This window comes from Gobius niger, assembly GCF_951799975.1.
Source record: "Gobius niger genome assembly, chromosome: 24".
NCBI classification, from domain to species: domain Eukaryota; kingdom Metazoa; phylum Chordata; class Actinopteri; order Gobiiformes; family Gobiidae; genus Gobius; species Gobius niger.
The window spans coordinates 16313705-16333243 of NC_136875.1; the positions used below are offsets into that span (position 1 = coordinate 16313705).

A 19539-nucleotide genomic window follows, 5' to 3' on the forward strand; every position below is an offset into this window, starting at 1 on the left:
AAACAACACAAACAACACAAACAACACAATCAACACAAACAACACAAACAACACAAACAACACAATCAACACAAACAACACAAACAACACAAACAACACAATCAACACAAACAACACAAACAACACAATCAACACAAACAACACAAACAACACAAACAACACAAACAACACAGTCAACACAAACAACACAAACAACACAAACAACACAAACAACACAATCAACACAAACAACACAATCAACACAAACAACACAAACAACACAAACAACACAAACAACACAAACAACACAATCAACACAAACAACACAAACAACACAAACAACACAATCAACACAATCAACACAAACAACACAATCAACACAAACAACACAAACAACACAATCAACACAAACAACACAAACAACACAATCAACACAAACAACACAATCAACACAAACAACACAGTCAACACAAACAACACAAACAACACAAACAACACAAACAACACAAACAACACAGTCAACACAAACAACACAAACAACACAAACAACACAAACAACACAAACAACACAAACAACACAATCAACACAAACAACACAAACAACACAATCAACACAAACAACACAAACAACACAATCAACACAAACAACACAAACAACACAAACAACACAATCAACACAAACAACACAAACAGGAGAAAGTGTTCCTCCACTTAAGATTCGGCACCAGCCCACTGTCCTCAAAGGGACGATACACTCACTACTGCCCCCTCAGGTCTTACATGTAACTGCAGGTTCTATATTAACCCGAGAACACTACGGCTCACATTCAATTCAAACTGACCGGGGGTGTTGGAGTAAACTGACCGGGGGTGTTGGAGTAAATATCTTAAATTAGACTCAGATCAGGAACAAAATGGCTGCTTCGTGCAGTGTGACAGAGTGGATTTGCCTCATATTTATTTTGGTCATTTTGCTTCGTTTGCTTCGTTTGTAAATATAAATCACATAAACCTTCAGACTCATTTATTAAGTTTATAATTTCGTCACATTGTTGGTTTAAAACGTTGTGTATTTATTTATTTACTCAGTAGAATCTTACCTGCATCACCTGGTGGGAACAAAGGAGGGCGTGGTCTTTGTCGGCCATTTTAAAAGCTCGGGCTGAACCATGTGGCCGGGGGGGGGGGGGGGGGGGGGGGGGGTTGGTTTTATATCGTCTGATTTGAACACTGGTCATCATTTTTGGACGACTTGTTTTATGTGAAATATAAAAACTTACCAGATAAACGTATTGTTTGAATTTACCCATCATGCTAGTGGTTCTTTCCGGGGGGAGGTCCTTCCCCATGGGGGAGGGGGAGGTGCACAGGCTGACCGCACCTCCCTGGGAGAGGAGCCATTTTGTTCATGTGGAGAAGAAATAGGCTGCTTCCGAAACGAGCAGATTGCTAAGAGCTCTTACGCCAAACTGGATGTGCGTCAGCGTCCGCCATGGCAAGTTGCTTCCGAATTAGTCTGTCAGTTAGGAAGTAGTTCGGAAAAGGAGCCTTGATGCTAACTATCATAGCCACTTTAGCATAGGGACCTCTGATGCTAACTATCATAGCCACTTTAGCATAGGGACCTCTGATGCTAACTATCATAGCCACTTTAGCATAGGGACCTCTGATGCTAACTATCATAGCCACTTTAGCATAGGGACCTCTGATGCTAACTATCATAGCCACTTTAGCATAGGGACCTCTGATGCTAACTATCATAGCCACTTTAGCATAGGGACCTCTGATGATAATAAACCCCCCACCCCCCTCGGCCCCCTCCCTCAGTGATTCATGCGCAACCACTGTTGATTGACAGGAGCACATTTAATAATAAAAATAATAATAATTAAAAATTAAGATTCTGCTCAAGCCAAACTTTATAAAGTGATAAATCCATGTTGTCGTCCCCACAGCTCAGTCACATGTCAGTGTTAAAGAGGAAACTCAGGAAACAGATTAAATGCTTTTGTTTTCATTTAGTAGAAACTTAAGCCACATGGATCATTTGCATAATGTAGCTTTATGAAACAGCTGATGAAATAAAATAAGACTAAAGGGAAATGTTTGGATCATTTGGATTTATTTCTCTCCTTAAATGTCTTTGTTTGGACACTATGTTGTTGTTGGACACTAGGGGGCGACATGCACTTTTGTTTGGCCTGCTCCACCAAAAACTTTAAAGAAGAAGAAAAGCAGCTGTTGGTGATGTCACTTCCCTTTCCCCTGTTTAAGGACGGACGGATTGTTCAAATGCAGCTGAAGCTCTAGTTCCCGAACTGCACAGATCTAACAGTCGACCCATGAAAGGTTAAGGAGTTAGTTGCTAGTGTTAGTGCTTAGAGGAGACAATTTGATGGTTTCGGATTGAGCCACACATTTAGCTTAAAAACTTTAAACTTGTCCAGTCGGCCCATTTCAACCACTCACAGGCAGGATTAATGATGGAGGAGGAGGAGCTCCTGATCCAGTCGTGACATCTGAAAAAAAGGTCAGTTTGTGAGTTTAACCTCTTAAACTCATACATGAGGTCATACATGAGGCGCTGGCATAAGCTTTACTTTGGGCTGAAATGTTTCGGCTCTTGGTCTTTTTACGATGTAGAAAATCGGCCGAGCTCAGCTTTACACTGCATTCCAAATTATTATGCAAATTGTATTTTTGTGTCAAAAAGGTAAAAAAAAATAATAATAATGAAACTCATGGTTTTGTGTCTCAGTTTGAATCACTGATATTAATCTCAGACCTGGGATGGTTAGTTTTCAGGTTAAGCCCAGTTAAGGGAAAAACTACTGAAAAAGGATGTTCCACTTTATTAAGCAGATCATCATTTTCAAGCAATATCGGAAAGAAAAAGGATCTCTCTGCTGATGAAAAGCGTGAAATAGTTGAATGCCTTGGTCTCAGTGTGAAAACCTTCGATATTTCAGTAAAGATGAAGCGTAATCATCGAACTGAAAAGAGATTTGTGGATGATTCAGACACACACAGGTTTGTGCAGATAAAGGCACAGTGAGGACGGAAAGCTGGTCAGTCCCTTTAGGTTCCCTGAAGGTGTGAAAATGACCACTGTCTTCCATGGCACAAAAAAAAACAAAATCCTCTTCATCATGACAACGCACCATGTCCTGCTGTAAAGAAAACCTCTGCATCACTGGCTGCTATGGGCATAAAAGGAGAGAAGCTCATGATGTGGACCCCCTCCTCCCCTGACCTCAGCCCTATTGAGAACCTTTGGAGCCTCAACAAAAAAAAACTTCTATGAGGGTGAGAGGCAGTTTTCATCCAAACGGCAGCTCTGAGGTTATTCTAACATCCTGCTAAGAAATCCAAGCAGAAACTGTCCAAAAACTCACACGTTTAATGGATTTAAGAATTTTGAAGCTGCTCAAAGAAGCTCCTATGGTAAAATATAACTCGACCCAGATGTTTTTGATTGAAATATCTTTTGATTTCAGTAAATGTGACCTCCTAATGCTACAGATTCAACAAATGTCCATCTTCAGTAAATTACAAGCTTTAAAATGTGTTGAAAGGATGAGTTGCAGAATGATCTGGAACACAGTGAAGTTCTTCATGATTTGTCTCCTCTGGTGTTTCAGTCATTGTGTCCTCGTTTGTCCTGGATCGTTTAGTTTTTTTGAAAATATCTCTTTGACACAAACATCAGAGGCTGTTTCTGCTGTGGCGTCATGTGAGCGCCTCGTGTCACAGCCTGAAGACTCGGTGCCTTCAGTCCAGGCTAAAGTGTTCCTCAGGGGCTCCTCAGGAGAAACTTCACTAAAGCTGAGGAGAAACTTCCCTGAGACGGCGTGCTCCCGCCTTTAGTGCTGTGATTGGTCGCCGGGCGGGCTCTCCTCTCGTCTGATTGGTCGTCGGGGGTGATGTGCCGTCTCCGCGGTAACGGACGACGTCGCTGAACGAGCCGACGCCCCTTCAGTCCGAGCTGAGTTATGGCTCTGAGCAAACAGCCGCGGCACAAAGGGGAGAATTAAAGTCTTCCTCTGCGTCAGTCAGGGGGGGGCACGGGGGGGGGGGGGGGGGGGCAGAGAGGGGGGGGCTGAAGCCAAGTCCCCAGACCAACAGTATGAAAACTCAATCCAAAGAGGTTCTGTTCTGCTTTGATTCTGGAGATCTGCTCTGGTCCTCATCCTAAACCCAGGTCTGAGTCCAGGACCAGGTCTGATCCAGGACCAGGTCTGAACCACCCACAGACTTTACACGCGCCGTAAAGACGTTCACCGTACTGTAAAAAGTACATAAAGTACTCAGAACTGCAGTAAAACTGGAGCCGGCCTCTCAGTCTGTGCTCTCTGCAGGAGACCAGACCTGGATCAATGGAGACTCAGGAGACCAGGACCTGGATCAATGGAGACTCAGGAGACCAGGACCTGGATCAATGGAGACCCAGGAGACCACACTGCAAAAAGTATTGAACTAGATCAGTATAAGCATCTCAGTTTGAGCACAATAATCCAAACTTTAGTTGTTCTGACTGGTTAAGAAGTTGTTGGGCATTTGTCCTGGATTATTTCACTTGTTCTGAGATGTTTCTGACTCGTTTCGATACATTTCGTCCTTATTTCAGGTCATTTTCTTTGCCAATGGGGAAAGAAAATCGTTCTTATCTCATTGGCAATTTTACTTTGTTATTTCAAGCGAGATTTACCCTAGAACTGGTCTGAAATGTCCTCAAACAAGCAAAGCAAACTCGGTCCGATCAGGAAAAGTGTCTAAATGAGTGAAAACCGCTCAAAACAAGAAACATTTCCTCAATTCAAGTCATTGAAATTTGACAAAAATATGACAAAAAAATGACAAAAAAATTGATTAAAAAATGACGAAAAAATTGATTAAAAAATGACAAAAAATTGACAAAAATCTGACAAAAAAAAATACAAAAAATACAAAAAAAATACAAAAAATGACAAAAACTCAACAAAAATGTGACAACAAAATGACCAAAAAACTGAAAAAAAAATACAAAAAATGACAAAAAAATGACAAAAAACATGACAAAAATTTTATTAAAAAATGACGAAAAAATGACAAAAAGTTAAGAAGTTGTTGGGCATTTGTCCCAGATTATTTCACTTGTTCTGAGATGTTTCTGACTCGTTTCGATACATTTCCTCCTTATTTCAGGTCATTTTCTTTGCCAATGGGGAAAGAACATTGGTCTTATCTCATTGGCAATTTTACTTTCTTATTTCAAGCGAGATTTACCCTAGAACTGGTCTGAAATGTCCACAAACAAGCAAAGCAAACTTGATCAGGAAAAGTGTCTAAATGAGTGAAAACCGCTCAAAACAAGAAACATTTCCTCAATTCAACTCATTTAAGACAATGCTGGATATTTACTTTTTGTAGTGCAGGACCTGGATCAGTGGAGACCAGGACCATGAATGAGATGAAGTTTGGTTCAGTTTTGGTTCTCAGCTGGATGAACCGTCAGGACCAGATCTGTGAAAGTCTGAGGAGCTTCTGGAGCCGCTGCAGGTCAGATGTTAAAGTTTAGTCTTCGTCTGTACTTGCCCCGTGTATGTTTGTCCCACAGAGGAAATGCCCATATTTGGATCACAGCGTCTTTCCTGCTACACGTGGACACCAAACATGTGAGGAACATGTGAGGAACATGTGAGGAACATGTGAGGAACATGTGAGGAACATGTGAGGAACATGTGAGGAACATGTGAGGAACATGTGAGGAACATGTGAGGAACATGTGAGGACAGACCAGGAGACACAGACATGACGGACATTTTACAAACTAGGGCTGCTCGATTATAGAAAAAATAATAATCACGATTATTTTAGTAATAATTGAAATCACGATTATTCAAACGATGATTTGTTGCCTTAAAAAAAAAGTCTTGATTTTATTTATTCATTTTTATTATTATTTAAAAAACAACAACTATGGACACATTCTCTTTGGACGATAAAAGCATTTGTTTTTTTTTAAATATGCTCACGTTTCTAAACTAATCTTATAGGGACACCTGCCCCCTGCTGGTCTGCCCTCACACCTGCCCCCTGCTGGCCAGCCCTCACACCTGTCCAACAGAGCGGCGCGGCCTGATGACATCATCACTCAGCGCTGATGTTTTTATGTCAGACCAAAGCCTGAGCCTTTAGTGAAATACGAAGGAACAGAAACAATCATCTCAGCAGCTGAAGTCATAAGAGTTTGTTTGAGCTCCGTTGATGCTCCTGAAGAAGAGTTTTAGACTTTTCTACTAAACCAAACCAGTGCCTGAGCAAAGGATGTGGAGGCTTCTACAGCTGTTCTCCTTCAGCACAAGGTGAGCTCTGAACAGCAGCGTTATCTAAGAGTTAGGTGTAAAAAATATTTAAAAATTCTAAATATATTACATTTTCTCCAAAGCTTGTTTTCTAAATGTTGGAGGATATTATTCAATAACTTTTCCCAAATTTTCCCAAATTGGCCAAAATGTTCCAAACTTTTCCTCGACTTTCTAACGTTCTCGAACTGTTACTTCCTGGATCAATCCCGGGTTCATAAACAGGTGAACAGGTTTGTGCTGTTTCTGCTCTGACAGAGTGAACACAGGACAGTCCAGGTAAAGGTCCTGTTTTCACCTGCAGCGCCCCCTACTGGCTGAAGTCAGACTCTGCCTGAACCATCTCCCTCTGGACCCTCTGGACCCTCTGGATCCTCTGGACCCTCTGGATCCTTTGGACCCTCTGGATCCTCTGGTTCCTCTGGACCCTCTGGACCCTTTGGTTCCTCTGAGTCCTCAGACTGGCCTCGCTCCCGCTCGGGCTGTGGCCTGGCTCCTGCTCAGACTCTGGACTGTGGCCTCGCTCCTGCTCGGACTCTGGACTGTGGCCTGGCTCCTGCTCGGACTCTGGACTGTGGCCTCGCTCCCGCTCGGACTGTGGCCTGGCTCCTGCTCAGACTCTGGACTGTGGCCTCGCTCCTGCTCGGACTCTGGACTGTGGCCTGGCTCCTGCTCGGACTGTGGCCTGGCTCCTGCTCAGACTCTGGACTGTGGCCTGGCTCCCGCTCGGACTGTGGCCTCGCTCCCGCTCGGACTCTGGACTGTGGCCTCGCTCCTCCTCAGACTCTGGACTGTGGCCTCGCTCCTCCTCAGACTCTGGACTGTGGCCTCGCTCCTCCTCAGACTCTGGACTGTGGCCTCGCTCCTCCTCAGACTCTGGACTGTGGCCTCGCTCCTCCTCAGACTCTGGACTGTGGCCTCGCTCCTCCTCAGACTCTGGACTGTGGCCTCGCTCCTCCTCAGACTCTGGACTGTGGCCTCGCTCCTCCTCAGACTCTGGACCATGGCCTCGCTCCCGCTCGTACTTGTGTGGTTATTTATCTGCTCTCGGTCAGAGATCGTGCATTGTCGGCGCTCGTGGAAAGTTAATTTGGACAAAGCCTGGCGCGCGGCGACAGGCGAGTAATCCCCCCGTTATTTATGGCGGCTCCGCCATTGTCCCGTCCGTGGGCCGGCCCGCGCAGAGAGGCGTCGCCCGCGCACACAAAGGGGTAATTGATGGCGGCGTGCACGCCTGTCGGGCCGGCCCGGGATTGATGCGCCGCCTTTTGGGCCGGGGTTAGTTCTGCATCTGCTCCGCCCCGGCGGCTCACTGGACCCCAGACCGAGGAGAATCCTGCTGAAAACCCGCCGCTCCGACTGTCGTTAGTCTCACATTAAAGTCCAATCAATGGGACGTTTTCAGAGGTCCCCCCCCCAAACCCCCTAACCCCCCAACCCCATAACCCCGCCCCCCAGGACGAACTTCTACAGGGACAGAACTTTTAAACTTTTTCCAATTGCTTTGGTTTGTGTCTCAGAACAAAGGCTTTAACCCAGGGGGGGGTAAAGAGGGGGGGGGGCTCTGAGCCAGTGGGACAAACAGCATTTCAAACCCGACACACAAATAAGTGCAAATAATAATAGTTTCAGTGCAGTTTACTCTATCTGTGTAAAAAAAAACATGCACTGAGAGGATTAAAACAGTAACAGGACAAACTGTAAACTTCTATAACATTGTGACACAGTGTGTTTGTCCCATTGTGTGTGTTTGTTGTTTTGCTTCGTTTGTTTCATTTGCGATAAACACCGGCCGACAATAACCCCTGATTCATGTATAAGTTCATAATTATATCACGTTGTCCATTTAAAACTTTGTTTATTCATTCACTCGGTTTACAATTTACCTGTGCCACCTGGTGGGAAGAAGGGGCGTGGTCTGTGTCGGCCATTTTAAAAACTTCAGGCTGAACCATGTGGAAGGGGGAACTAGTTTAATCTTTGTGTTTGATTTGTGGCTTGTCTTTATTCATTTGAGTTGAACACTGATCGTTTTGGACTCTTAACTTAAATGTATTTTATGTAAAATGTTAAAGTTTACCAGCAGAACTTTTGTTTGGGCGTTACCCATCAGGGAATGGTACCTACGGTGGGAGGTCCTTTCCCGTTAGGGGAGGTATAAAAGCTGGGGGCCATTTTGTGTGTGACATGTGTTTCACTGAGAAGTTCTGTTGTTCTGGTGAAATAAATGTCCGGTAAGAGCTGTGTTTGTCAGTCTGAGCATTTCAACCCCTCGTGGCCGCTTCCTCACAGGGACAAACTGAAACAGGACAAACTGTGACAGGACAAACTGAAACAGGACAAACTGAAACAGGACAAACTGAAACAGGACAAACTGAAACAGGACAAACTGAAACAGGACAAACTGAAACAGGACAAACTGTGACAGGACAAACTGAAACAGGACAAACTGAAACAGGACAAACTGTAACAGGACAAACTGAAACAGGACAAACTGAAACAGGACAAACTGAAACAGGACAAACTGAAACAGGACAAACTGAAACAGGACAAACTGTGACAGGACAAACTGAAACAGGACAAACTGAAACAGGACAAACTGAAACAGGACAAACTGAAACAGGACAAACTGAAACAGGACAAACTGTGACAGGACAAACTGAAACAGGACAAACTGAAACAGGACAAACTGTGACAGGACAAACTAACAGGACAAACTGAAACAGGACAAACTGAAACAGGACAAACTGTGACAGGACAAACTGAAACAGGACAAACTGAAACAGGACAAACTGAAACAGGACAAACTGAAACAGGACAAACTAACGGGACAAACTGAAACAGGACAAATTGAAACAGGACAAACTGAAACAGGACAAACTGAAACAGGACAAACTGAAACAGGACAAACTGAAACAGGACAAACTGAAACAGGACAAACTGTGACAGGACAAACTGAAACAGGACAAACTGAAACAGGACAAACTGTGACAGGACAAACTGAAACAGGACAAACTGAAACAGGACAAATTGAAACAGGACAAACTAACGGGACAAACTGAAACAGGACAAATTGAAACAGGACAAACTGAAACAGGACAAACTGAAACAGGACAAACTGAAACAGGACAAACTGTAAACTTCTATAACAGGACAAACTGAAACAGGACAAACTGAAACAGGACAAACTGAGACAGGACAAACTGAGACAGGACAAACTGAAACAGGACAAACTGTAACAGGACAAACTGAAACAGGACAAACTGAAACAGGACAAACTGTGACAGGACAAACTGAGACAGGACAAACTGAGACAGGACAAACTGAAACAGGACAAACTGAAACAGGACAAACTGTGACAGGACAAACTGAGACAGGACAAACTGAAACAGGACAAACTGAAACAGGACAAACTGTGACAGGACAAACTGAGACAGGACAAACTGAAACAGGACAAACTGAAACAGGACAAACTGAAACAGGACAAACTGTGACAGGACAAACTGAGACAGGACAAACTGAGACAGGACAAACTGAAACAGGACAAACTGTAACAGGACAAACTGAAACAGGACAAACTGAAACAGGACAAACTGTGACAGGACAAACTGAGACAGGACAAACTGAGACAGGACAAACTGAAACAGGACAAACTGAAACAGGACAAACTGTGACAGGACAAACTGAGACAGGACAAACTGAAACAGGACAAACTGAAACAGGACAAACTGAAACAGGACAAACTAACAGGACAAACTGTGACAGGACAAACTGTGACAGGACAAACTGAAACAGGACAAACTGAGACAGGACAAACTGTGACAGGACAAACTGAAACAGGACAAACTGAAACAGGACAAACTGTGACAGGACAAACTGAAACAGGACAAACTGAAACAGGACAAACTGAAACAGGACAAACTGTGACAGGACAAACTGAAACAGGACAAACTGAAACAGGACAAACTGTGACAGGACAAACTGAGACAGGACAAACTGAAACAGGACAAACTGAAACAGGACAAACTGTAACAGGACAAACTGTGACAGGACAAACTGAAACAGGACAAACTGAAACAGGACAAACTGTGACAGGACAAACTGAAACAGGACAAACTGAAACAGGACAAACTGAAACAGGACAAACTGAAACAGGACAAACTGAAACAGGACAAACTGAAACAGGACAAACTGAAACAGGACAAACTGAAACAGGACAAACTGAAACAGGACAAACTGAAACAGGACAAACTGACACAGGACAAACTGAAACAGGACAAACTGTGACAGGACAAACTGTGACAGGACAAACTGTGACAGGACAAACTGTGACAGGACAAACTGTGACAGGACAAACTGAAACAGGACAAACTGTGACAGGACAAACTGTGACAGGACAAACTGAAACAGGACAAACTGAAACAGGACAAACTGAAACAGGACAAACTGTGACAGGACAAACTGAAACAGGACAAACTAACAGGACAAACTGAAACAGGACAAACTGAGACAGGACAAACTGAAACAGGACAAACTGAAACAGGACAAACTGAAACAGGACAAACTGTGACAGGACAAACTGAAACAGGACAAACTGTGACAGGACAAACTGTGACAGGACAAACTGTGACAGGACAAACTGAAACAGGACAAACTGAAACAGGACAAACTGAAACAGGACAAACTGAAACAGGACAAACTGTGACAGGACAAACTGAAACAGGACAAACTGAGACAGGACAAACTGAGACAGGACAAACTGTGACAGGACAAACTGTGACAGGACAAACTGAAACAGGACAAACTGAAACAGGACAAACTGAAACAGGACAAACTGAAACAGGACAAACTGAAACAGGACAAACTGAGACAGGACAAACTGAAACAGGACAAACTGAGACAGGACAAACTGTGACAGGACAAACTGTGACAGGACAAAGTGAAACAGGACAAAGTGAAACAGGACAAACTGTGACAGGACAAACTGAAACAGGACAAACTGAAACAGGACAAACTGAAACAGGACAAACTGAAACAGGACAAACTGAAACAGGACAAACTGTGACAGGACAAACTGAAACAGGACAAACTGTGACAGGACAAACTGAAACAGGACAAACTGAAACAGGACAAACTGTAACAGGACAAACTGAAACAGGACAAACTGAAACAGGACAAACTGAAACAGGACAAACTGAAACAGGACAAACTGAAACAGGACAAACTGAAACAGGACAAACTGTAACAGGACAAACAGAAACAGGACAAACTGAAACAGGACAAACTGTGACAGGACAAACTGAAACAGGACAAACTGAAACAGGACAAACTGTAACAGGACAAACTGTGACAGGACAAACTGAAACAGGACAAACTGAAACAGGACAAACTGAAACAGGACAAACTGAAACAGGACAAACTGAAACAGGACAAACTGAAACAGGACAAACTGAAACAGGACAAACTGAAACAGGACAAACTGAAACAGGACAAACTGTGACAGGACAAACTGAAACAGGACAAACTGAAACAGGACAAACTGAAACAGGACAAACTGAAACAGGACAAACTGTGACAGGACAAACTGAAACAGGTGTCAGTTCTCTCACTCTGGGGGATTTTCTAGAATGGTCGGTGATTTTGTGAAGACGTTTCTTGTGAATAAACTCATTTCAAACCATCACAAAATCAAACCCCGACATGACTCTGTTCAAACTCACTCACACAGTTTGTTTCACCTTCAGCATCAGTGAAGGTTTGGAGACTTTGGGCTTTTTACCGTGACCTGAAGAGGGGAAGCATCTTTTTCCTCTTCACCATCAGGTTATGAACAGAACCTTCTCCACCACCTCCCCTCCTGCTCCTGTAAGCTCCTGGTCTGTCTTCATGAGCTGCAGGCCTGAGATCTCCCTCAGTGGCTCAATGATACTGAGGTCAGACCTTCACCTCATTCTTCTGGAGCCAGTGAGAGGTCAACCTTAACACGTCTCCTCAGTGTTCTTTAACAACAGGCTGCTTCCATCAGTTTGGACCAGGTTTCTAGTCTCGCGACCTGGACCGGGACTGAAAGACAGCCCTGGACTCGGACCAGCCTGGCCCAGGAGAGCGACAGTGTAACGCCTCATTTGAAAGCTGAGACCTACAAAGTGATTGCAAGTCGCCGTATCTTTACTCATAGTTTTGTTGTTTCTTCATTACTTTTTGTGGCTTTTGTTGAATTTTTGTCACTTTTTGTTGAATTTTTGTCACTTTTTGTCACATTTTTGTTGAATTTTTGTTGAATTTTTGTCACTTTTTGTTGAATTTTTGTCACTTTTTTGTTGAATTTTTGTTGAATTTTTGTCACTTTTTTGTTGAATTTTTGTTGAATTTTTGTCACATTTTTCTTTGATTTTTTGTCACATTTTTGTTGAATTTTTGTTGAATTTTTGTCACTTTTTTGTTGAATTTTTGTTGAATTTTTGTCACTTTTTTGTTGAATTTTTGTCACTTTTTTGTTGAATTTTTGTTGAATTTTTGTCACTTTTTTGTTGAATTTTATCAGTTTTTTGTTGAATTTTTGTCACATTTTTCTTTGATTTTTTGTCACTTTTTTGTTGAATTTTTGTCACTTTTTTGTTGAATTTTTGTCACTTTTTGTTGAATTTTTGTCACATTTTTGTCACATTTTTTGTATCATGTTTTTGTTCTGGTTCTGTCACGTTTTTGTGGCCTTTTCGTCGCTTTGTTGTCGTGTTTTTATTGACTTTTCTTCACATATTTTGTCACTTTTCTTGATGCTTTTCCGGCACATTTTCGTTTTCTTTTCATCCTCTTTTTTGCTGCTATTTTGCTGCTTTTCTTTTGAGCTTTTAGATTTGGGTAAAGCTCGGTTGAGGCGGGACCGGTGGGCCCTCTGTGCTCTTCCAGAGTGGACACATGGCCGATCCGCCCCTGCCTGTGACCCACCTCTGTGTTCCACTGTAGGGATGGAGCTCGTTTCATCTCCTCCAAACCCACCGCTGATCTCACGACCCGCTCGACCGTCAGAGATGTTTCCCTCACACTGAAGCACGTCTGAGTTCATCAACCAGAGGGAGACGCCTGGACGATGGAGAGCCACCAAGACATCTGAGGAAATCACAGAGTCAACAACTGCACTGACACTAGTGGGTAATCCAGGAGGAACGAAGCACCAGAGACACCAGAGAAGAAGAGACTGAAGGAGAAGAAGCTGAAGAAGAAGAAGCAGAAGAAGAAACAGAAGAAATGGAAGAAGAAGAAGAAACAGCAGGAGAAGAAACAGAAGAAGAAACAGAAGAAGAAACTGAAGAAGAAGAAACAGAAGAAGAAGAAACAGAAGAAGAAGAAACAGAAGAAGAAACGGAAGAAGAAGAAACAGAAGAAGAAGAAACTGAAGAAGAAACAGAAGAAGAAACAGAAGAAGAAGAAACAGAAGAAGAAACAGAAGAAGAAGAAACAGAAGAAGAAACAGAAGAAGAAGAAACAGAAGAAGAAGAAACAGAAGAAGAAACAGAAGAAGAAGAAACAGAAGAAGAAACAGAAGAAGAAGAAACAGAAGAAGAAACAGAAGAAGAAGAAACAGAAGAAGAAACAGAAGAAGAAGAAACAGAAGAAGAAACAGAAGAAGAAGAAACAGAAGAAGAAACAGAAGAAGAAGAAACAGAAGAAGAAACAGAAGAAGAAGAAACAGAAGAAGAAGAAACAGAAGAAGAAACAGAAGAAGAAGAAACAGAAGAAGAAACAGAAGAAGAAGAAACAGAAGAAGAAACAGAAGAAGAAGAAACAGAAGAAGAAGAAACAGAAGAAGAAGAAACAGAAGAAGAAACAGAAGAAGAAGAAACAGAAGAAGAAGAAACAGAAGAAGAAGAAACAGAAGAAGAAACAGAAGAAGAAGAAACAGAAGAAGAAGAAACAGAAGAAGAAGAAACAGAAGAAGAAACAGAAGAAGAAGAAACTGAAGAAGAAACTGAAGAAGAAGAAACAGAAGAAGAAGAAACAGAAGAAGAAACAGCAGAAGAAGAAACTGCAGAAGAAGAAACAGAAGAAGAAGAAACAGAAGAAGAAGAAACAGAAGAAGAAACAGCAGAAGAAGAAACAGAAGAAGAAGAAACAGAAGAAGAAGAAACAGAAGAAGAAACAGCAGAAGAAGAAACTGCAGAAGAAGAAACTGCAGAAGAAGCTGAAGAAGAAACAGAAGAAGAAACAGAAGAAGAAGAAGCTGAAGAAGAAACAGAAGAAGAAGAAGCTGAAGAAGAAACAGAAGAAGAAGAAACTGAAGAAGAAACAGAAGAAGAAGAAACAGAAGAAGAAGAAACAGAAGAAGAAGAAACAGAAGAAGAAGAAACTGAAGTTTGTCATAAAGATCAACATGTGTTTAAGACTGAGCTTTAGAGGAAACACCTGTGTCTTCAGAAACACTCAGACACAGAGAGTGAGTGAGTGAGGGGTCAGTGATGAGGACTGTCCCCCCCCCTGCCCCCCCCTGTCCCCCCCCCCTGTCCCCCCCTCCCCCCGGGTGGTCCTGACCGGACCCTCTGATCCTCTGAAGCCCCTCAGGCCGAGTCCCGCTGCTTCCATTAAAGTCTCACTAAAGTCCCCTCGCGTGGCAGAAAGAGGAAAAGATGAATGAAGCGCACGTGCGCGGAGCCGAGGGCGCGTGCGTGTGCGCGCCGCGGGGGTCCTTTGTGTTTGGAGGAGGCCTCGCGCCGCGCTCTGATTGGCCACAGGCCTGCAGCGGCACGCTTCTGACGCACCCCCTCCGCGGCACGAGACTCCGGGGGCTCCGGGGGCGGGCCCGGCTCACGCGCATATAACCGGGCTGAGGCCGCGCGTGTGCCAGAACCACCGGCACGAGCGGCCCACGAGCTCACTCTGATCCAAGCGCGTGCCTTTGGAACCGGACCCGGCACGAGACCCGCGCACGAGACCCGCGCACGAGACACACGAGCGCAGACGCTCCGCAACTTCTGCAACTTCTGCAACTTCTGCCAGAGACTTCTGCTGCAGCCTCAGCCCGGCCCCACAGCCTCCCCCCGGCCCGACAGCCTCCCCCCCGCCGCAGCAGCAGGATGGAGCCGGTCCTCTCCCCGGACAGCCGCAGCAGCAGCTCTGACATGTTTCCTCTCTCCCTCTCGGATGAGGAGGTGCGCGTGGAGCCCGAGCAGAAGAAGCGGCGGCGGGGCCGCGCGCGCTGCGAGGGGCAGGTGCACGTGGTGAAGAAGAACCGGAGAGTCAAAGCCAATGACCGGGAGCGGAACCGCATGCACAGCCTGAACGACGCGCTGGACTCGCTGCGGCGCGTGCTGCCCGCGTTTCCGGACGAGACGAAACTGACGAAGATCGAGACGCTGCGCTTCGCGCACAATTACATCTGGGCCCTGTCCGAGACCATCCGCATCGCAGACCTGCACCAGGGCCCCCCACAGGGCCCCCAGGGGCCTCCTCTCAGCCCCTCCTGGAGCAGCGGCTCTGCCTCCAGCTCCCCGTCCTACTGCTCCAGCCCCGGCTCCCCCCGCTCCCCCATCAGCCCCCGCAGCGAGGACTACGGCCTGAGCCGCGACCTGCAGGGCTTCAGCTTCAGCCTGTTCTGAAGGCCCGAGGCCCCCGAGGCCACGAGGCCCCCAGGCCCCCAAATATACAGCCTGAGCCATGTGGAGCCTCTCCTCAGCTCTGCCCGGCCCTGCGCCTCCCTCAGCGGCCTCTCTCAGACCCGCTGCTGTGGAGCTCTCAGCGGCCTCTCCCAGACCCGCTGCTGTGGAGCTCTCAGCGGCCTCTCCCAGACCCGCTGCTGTGGAGCTCTCAGCGGCCTCTCTCAGACCCGCTGCTGTGGAGCTCTCAGCGGCCTCTCTCAGACCCGCTGCTGTGGAGCTCTCAGCGGCCTCTCCCAGACCCGCTGCTGTGGAGCTCTCAGCGGCCTCTCTCAGACCCGCTGCTGTGGAGCTCTCAGCGGCCTCTCTCAGACCCGCTGCTGTGGAGCTCTCAGCGGCCTCTCCCAGACCCGCTGCTGTGGAGCTCTCAGCGGCCTCTCACAGACTGAAGGCCCGCTGCTGTGGAGCTCTCAGCGGCCTCTCTCAGACTCACGGCCCGCTGCTGTGGAGCTCTCAGCGGCCTCTCTCAGACTCACGGCCCGCTGCTGTGGAGCTCTCAGCGGCCTCTCACAGACTCACGGCCCGCTGCTGTGGAGCTCTCAGCGGGGCTTCCTGAACTCTGCCCGGCCCTGCGCCTCCCACAGCGGCCTCTCCCAGACTGAAGGCCCGCTGCTGTGGAGCTCTCAGCGGCCTCTCTCAGACTCACGGCCCGCTGCTGTGGAGCTCTCAGCGGCCTCTCTCAGACCCGCTGCTGTGGAGCTCTCAGCGGCCTCTCACAGACTCACGGCCCGCTGCTGTGGAGCTCTCAGCGGCCTCTCTCAGACCCGCTGCTGTGGAGCTCTCAGCGGCCTCTCACAGACTCACGGCCCGCTGCTGTGGAGCTCTCAGCGGGGCTTCCTGAACTCTGCTCGGCCTTGCGCCACAGACCGACAGGGCCCGGGTTGAGGCCCGGGTTGAGGCCCGGGTTCAGGCCCGGGTTGGGATCATGAACAGCTGGATCACTCTTTGCCTTATTCTCAGATGTTGTGACTGTAGCCCGTCATTCCCCTTATTTTATTTTATTTAATGTTATTCTCCAGAGCCTGCACTTTGCCCTCTTCCTCTTCCTCCTCCTCCTCCTCTTCCTCCTCCTCCTCTTCCTCCTCTTCCTCCTCTTCCTCCTCTTCCTCCTCTTCCTCCTCCTCCTCTTCCTCCTCTTCCTCCTCTTCCTCCTCCTCCTCTTCCTCTTCTTCCTCCTCCTCCTCCTCCTCCTCCTCTTCCTCTTCTTCCTCCTCCTCCTCCTCCTCCTCCTCCTCCTCCTCCTCCTCTTCTTCCTCCTCCTCCTCCTCCTCCTCCTCCTCCTCCTCCTCCTCCTCTTCCTCCTCCTCCTCCTCTTCCTCCTCCTCGCGCTGAAGAACTCCCATGTCTTTAATTTATTCTGTTATGTTGACTCTCGTGGCGGATGCTGAATGTGATAATTGTGATATTTGTGATATTTGTGATATTTGTGATATTTGTGATATTTGTGATGTACATAAACAGAGTTTATTCTATTTACGGCCGTTTTATACCAATAAAACTTATTTTGTAACTGCGACTCTCTGTGCTGTTTCTCAGGCTCACTATTAGATTATTATTACTTTATCATATCGGTGTTATTATAGAGGGCTTTTTATTATTATTATTATTATTATTGTTATTATTATAATTATTATTATCATTATCATTATTATTATTATTATTATTATTATAGTCCTTGTAGAGGGAGACCTGTGCTTCGGGTCTCCGGCCCGGGGTCGGGTCTCATTACAAATAATGAATTCTAAAAAATAAAAAAAAATAGAATAAAAAACAAAGTAGAATTATTTAAAAAAAAATATATATATATATATATATATATATATATATATATATATATATATATATATATATAGTATTCATTTGTTTATTATTTGTATAGGCCTGTATTTATTTTGACATATATCCAATATTTCCTTTATTTTATTTTCTCTTCACTTCTGTTTCATTATAATACTTGGGTGTATTTACTGAATGTGATGAAGTCCTGACACAGTGTCTTCATCTCCTCCTCCTCTTCATCTCCTCCTCCTCTTCATCTCCTCCTCCTCTTCATCTCCTCTTCATCTCCTCTTCATCTCCTCCTCCGCTTCATCTCCTCCTCCTCTTCATCTCCTCCTCCTCTTCATCTCCTCCTCCTCTTCATCTCCTCCTCCTCTTCAGTGTCTTCAGTCTGTCCTGAGTCTCATTCAGACAAAGCACTTGAGGAACATCAAGATCTCCTCAGCAGGTGAAGCAGATCCACTATTGTCCACACTGGAAACTTAATGTGACTCTGTATCTTCTTCCTCTTCCTCTTCTTCTTCCTCTTCTTATTCTTATTCTTCTTCTTCTTGGTCTGGTTTTGGTTTTGGTCTGTTTTCGGTCACGTTTTGGTCTGGTTTTGGTCTGGTTTAGGTCTGGTTTTGGTCTGGTTTTGGTCTGGTTTTGGTCCCGTCTTGGTCTGGTTTTGGTCCCGTCTTGGTCTGGTTTTGGTCTGGTTTTGGTCTCGTCTTGGTCTGGTTTTGGTCTCGTCTTGGTCTGGTTTTGGTCTCGTCTTGGTCTGGTTTTGGTCTGGTTTAGGTCTAGTTTAGGTCTGGTTTTGGTCTGGTTTTGGTCTGGTTTTGGTCTAGTTTCGGTCTGGTTTTTGTCTAGTTTCGGTCTGGTCTTGGTCTGGTCTTGGTCTCGTCTTGGTCTGGTCTTGGTCTGGTTTTGGTCTGGTTTTGGTCTGGTTTTGGTCTGGTCTTGGTCTGGTCTTGGTCTGGTTTTGGTCTGGTTTTGGTCTGGTTTTGGTCTGGTTTTGGTCTGGTTTTGGTCTAGTTTTGGTCTGGTCTTGGTCTGGTCTTGGTCTGGTTTTGGTCTGGTTTTGGTCTGGTTTTGGTCTGGTTTTGGTCTAGTTTTGGTCTAGTTTCGGTCTGGTCTTGGTCTGGTCTTGGTCTGGTTTTGGTCTGGTTTTGGTCTGGTTTTGGTCTGGTTTTGGTCTAGTTTTGGTCTAGTTTCGGTCTGGTCTTGGTCTGGTCTTGGTCTGGTCTTGGTCTGGTCTTGGTCTGGTTTTGGTCTGGTTTTGGTCTAGTTTTGGTCTAGTTTCGGTCTGGTCTTGGTCTGGTCTTGGTCTGGTCTTGGTCTGGTCTTGGTCTGGTTTTGGTCTGGTTTTGGTCTAGTTTTGGTCTAGTTTCGGTCTGGTCTTGGTCTGGTCTTGGTCTGGTCTTGGTCTGGTTTTGGTCTGGTTTTGGTCTGGTTTTGGTCTAGTTTCGGTCTGGTCTTGGTCTCGTCTTGGTCTGGTTTTGGTCTGGTTTTGGTCTGGTTTTGGTCTGGTTTTGGTCTAGTTTCGGTCTGGTCTTGGTCTGGTCTTGGTCTGGTTTTGGTCTGGTTTTGGTCTGGTTTTGGTCTGGTTTTGGTCTGGTTTTGGTCTAGTTTCGGTCTAGTCTTGGTCTGGTCTTGGTCTGGTTTTGGTCTGGTTTTGGTTTGGTTTTGGTCTCGTCTTGGTCTGGTTTTGGTCTCGTCTTGGTCTGGTCTTGGTCTGGTCTTGGTTTGGTTTTGGTCTGGTTTTGGTTTGGTTTTGGTCTCGTCTTGGTCTGGTTTTGGTCTGG

At 45.5% G+C, this 19539-nt stretch overlaps 1 protein-coding gene across 1 annotated transcript; it reads left to right on the top strand.

Moving 5' to 3' along the window:
* Window positions 1–15394: 15394 nt before the first annotated feature.
* neurog1 (neurogenin 1) lies at window positions 15395–15936 on the top strand (the record flags this gene model as incomplete). Its single annotated transcript, XM_079582371.1, has 1 exon — window positions 15395–15936. The coding sequence occupies one exon, from the start codon at window positions 15395–15397 to the stop codon at window positions 15914–15916; it is 522 nt and encodes a 173-aa protein (XP_079438497.1). The 3' UTR covers window positions 15917–15936.
* Between the last annotated feature and the right edge of the window lie 3603 nt (window positions 15937–19539).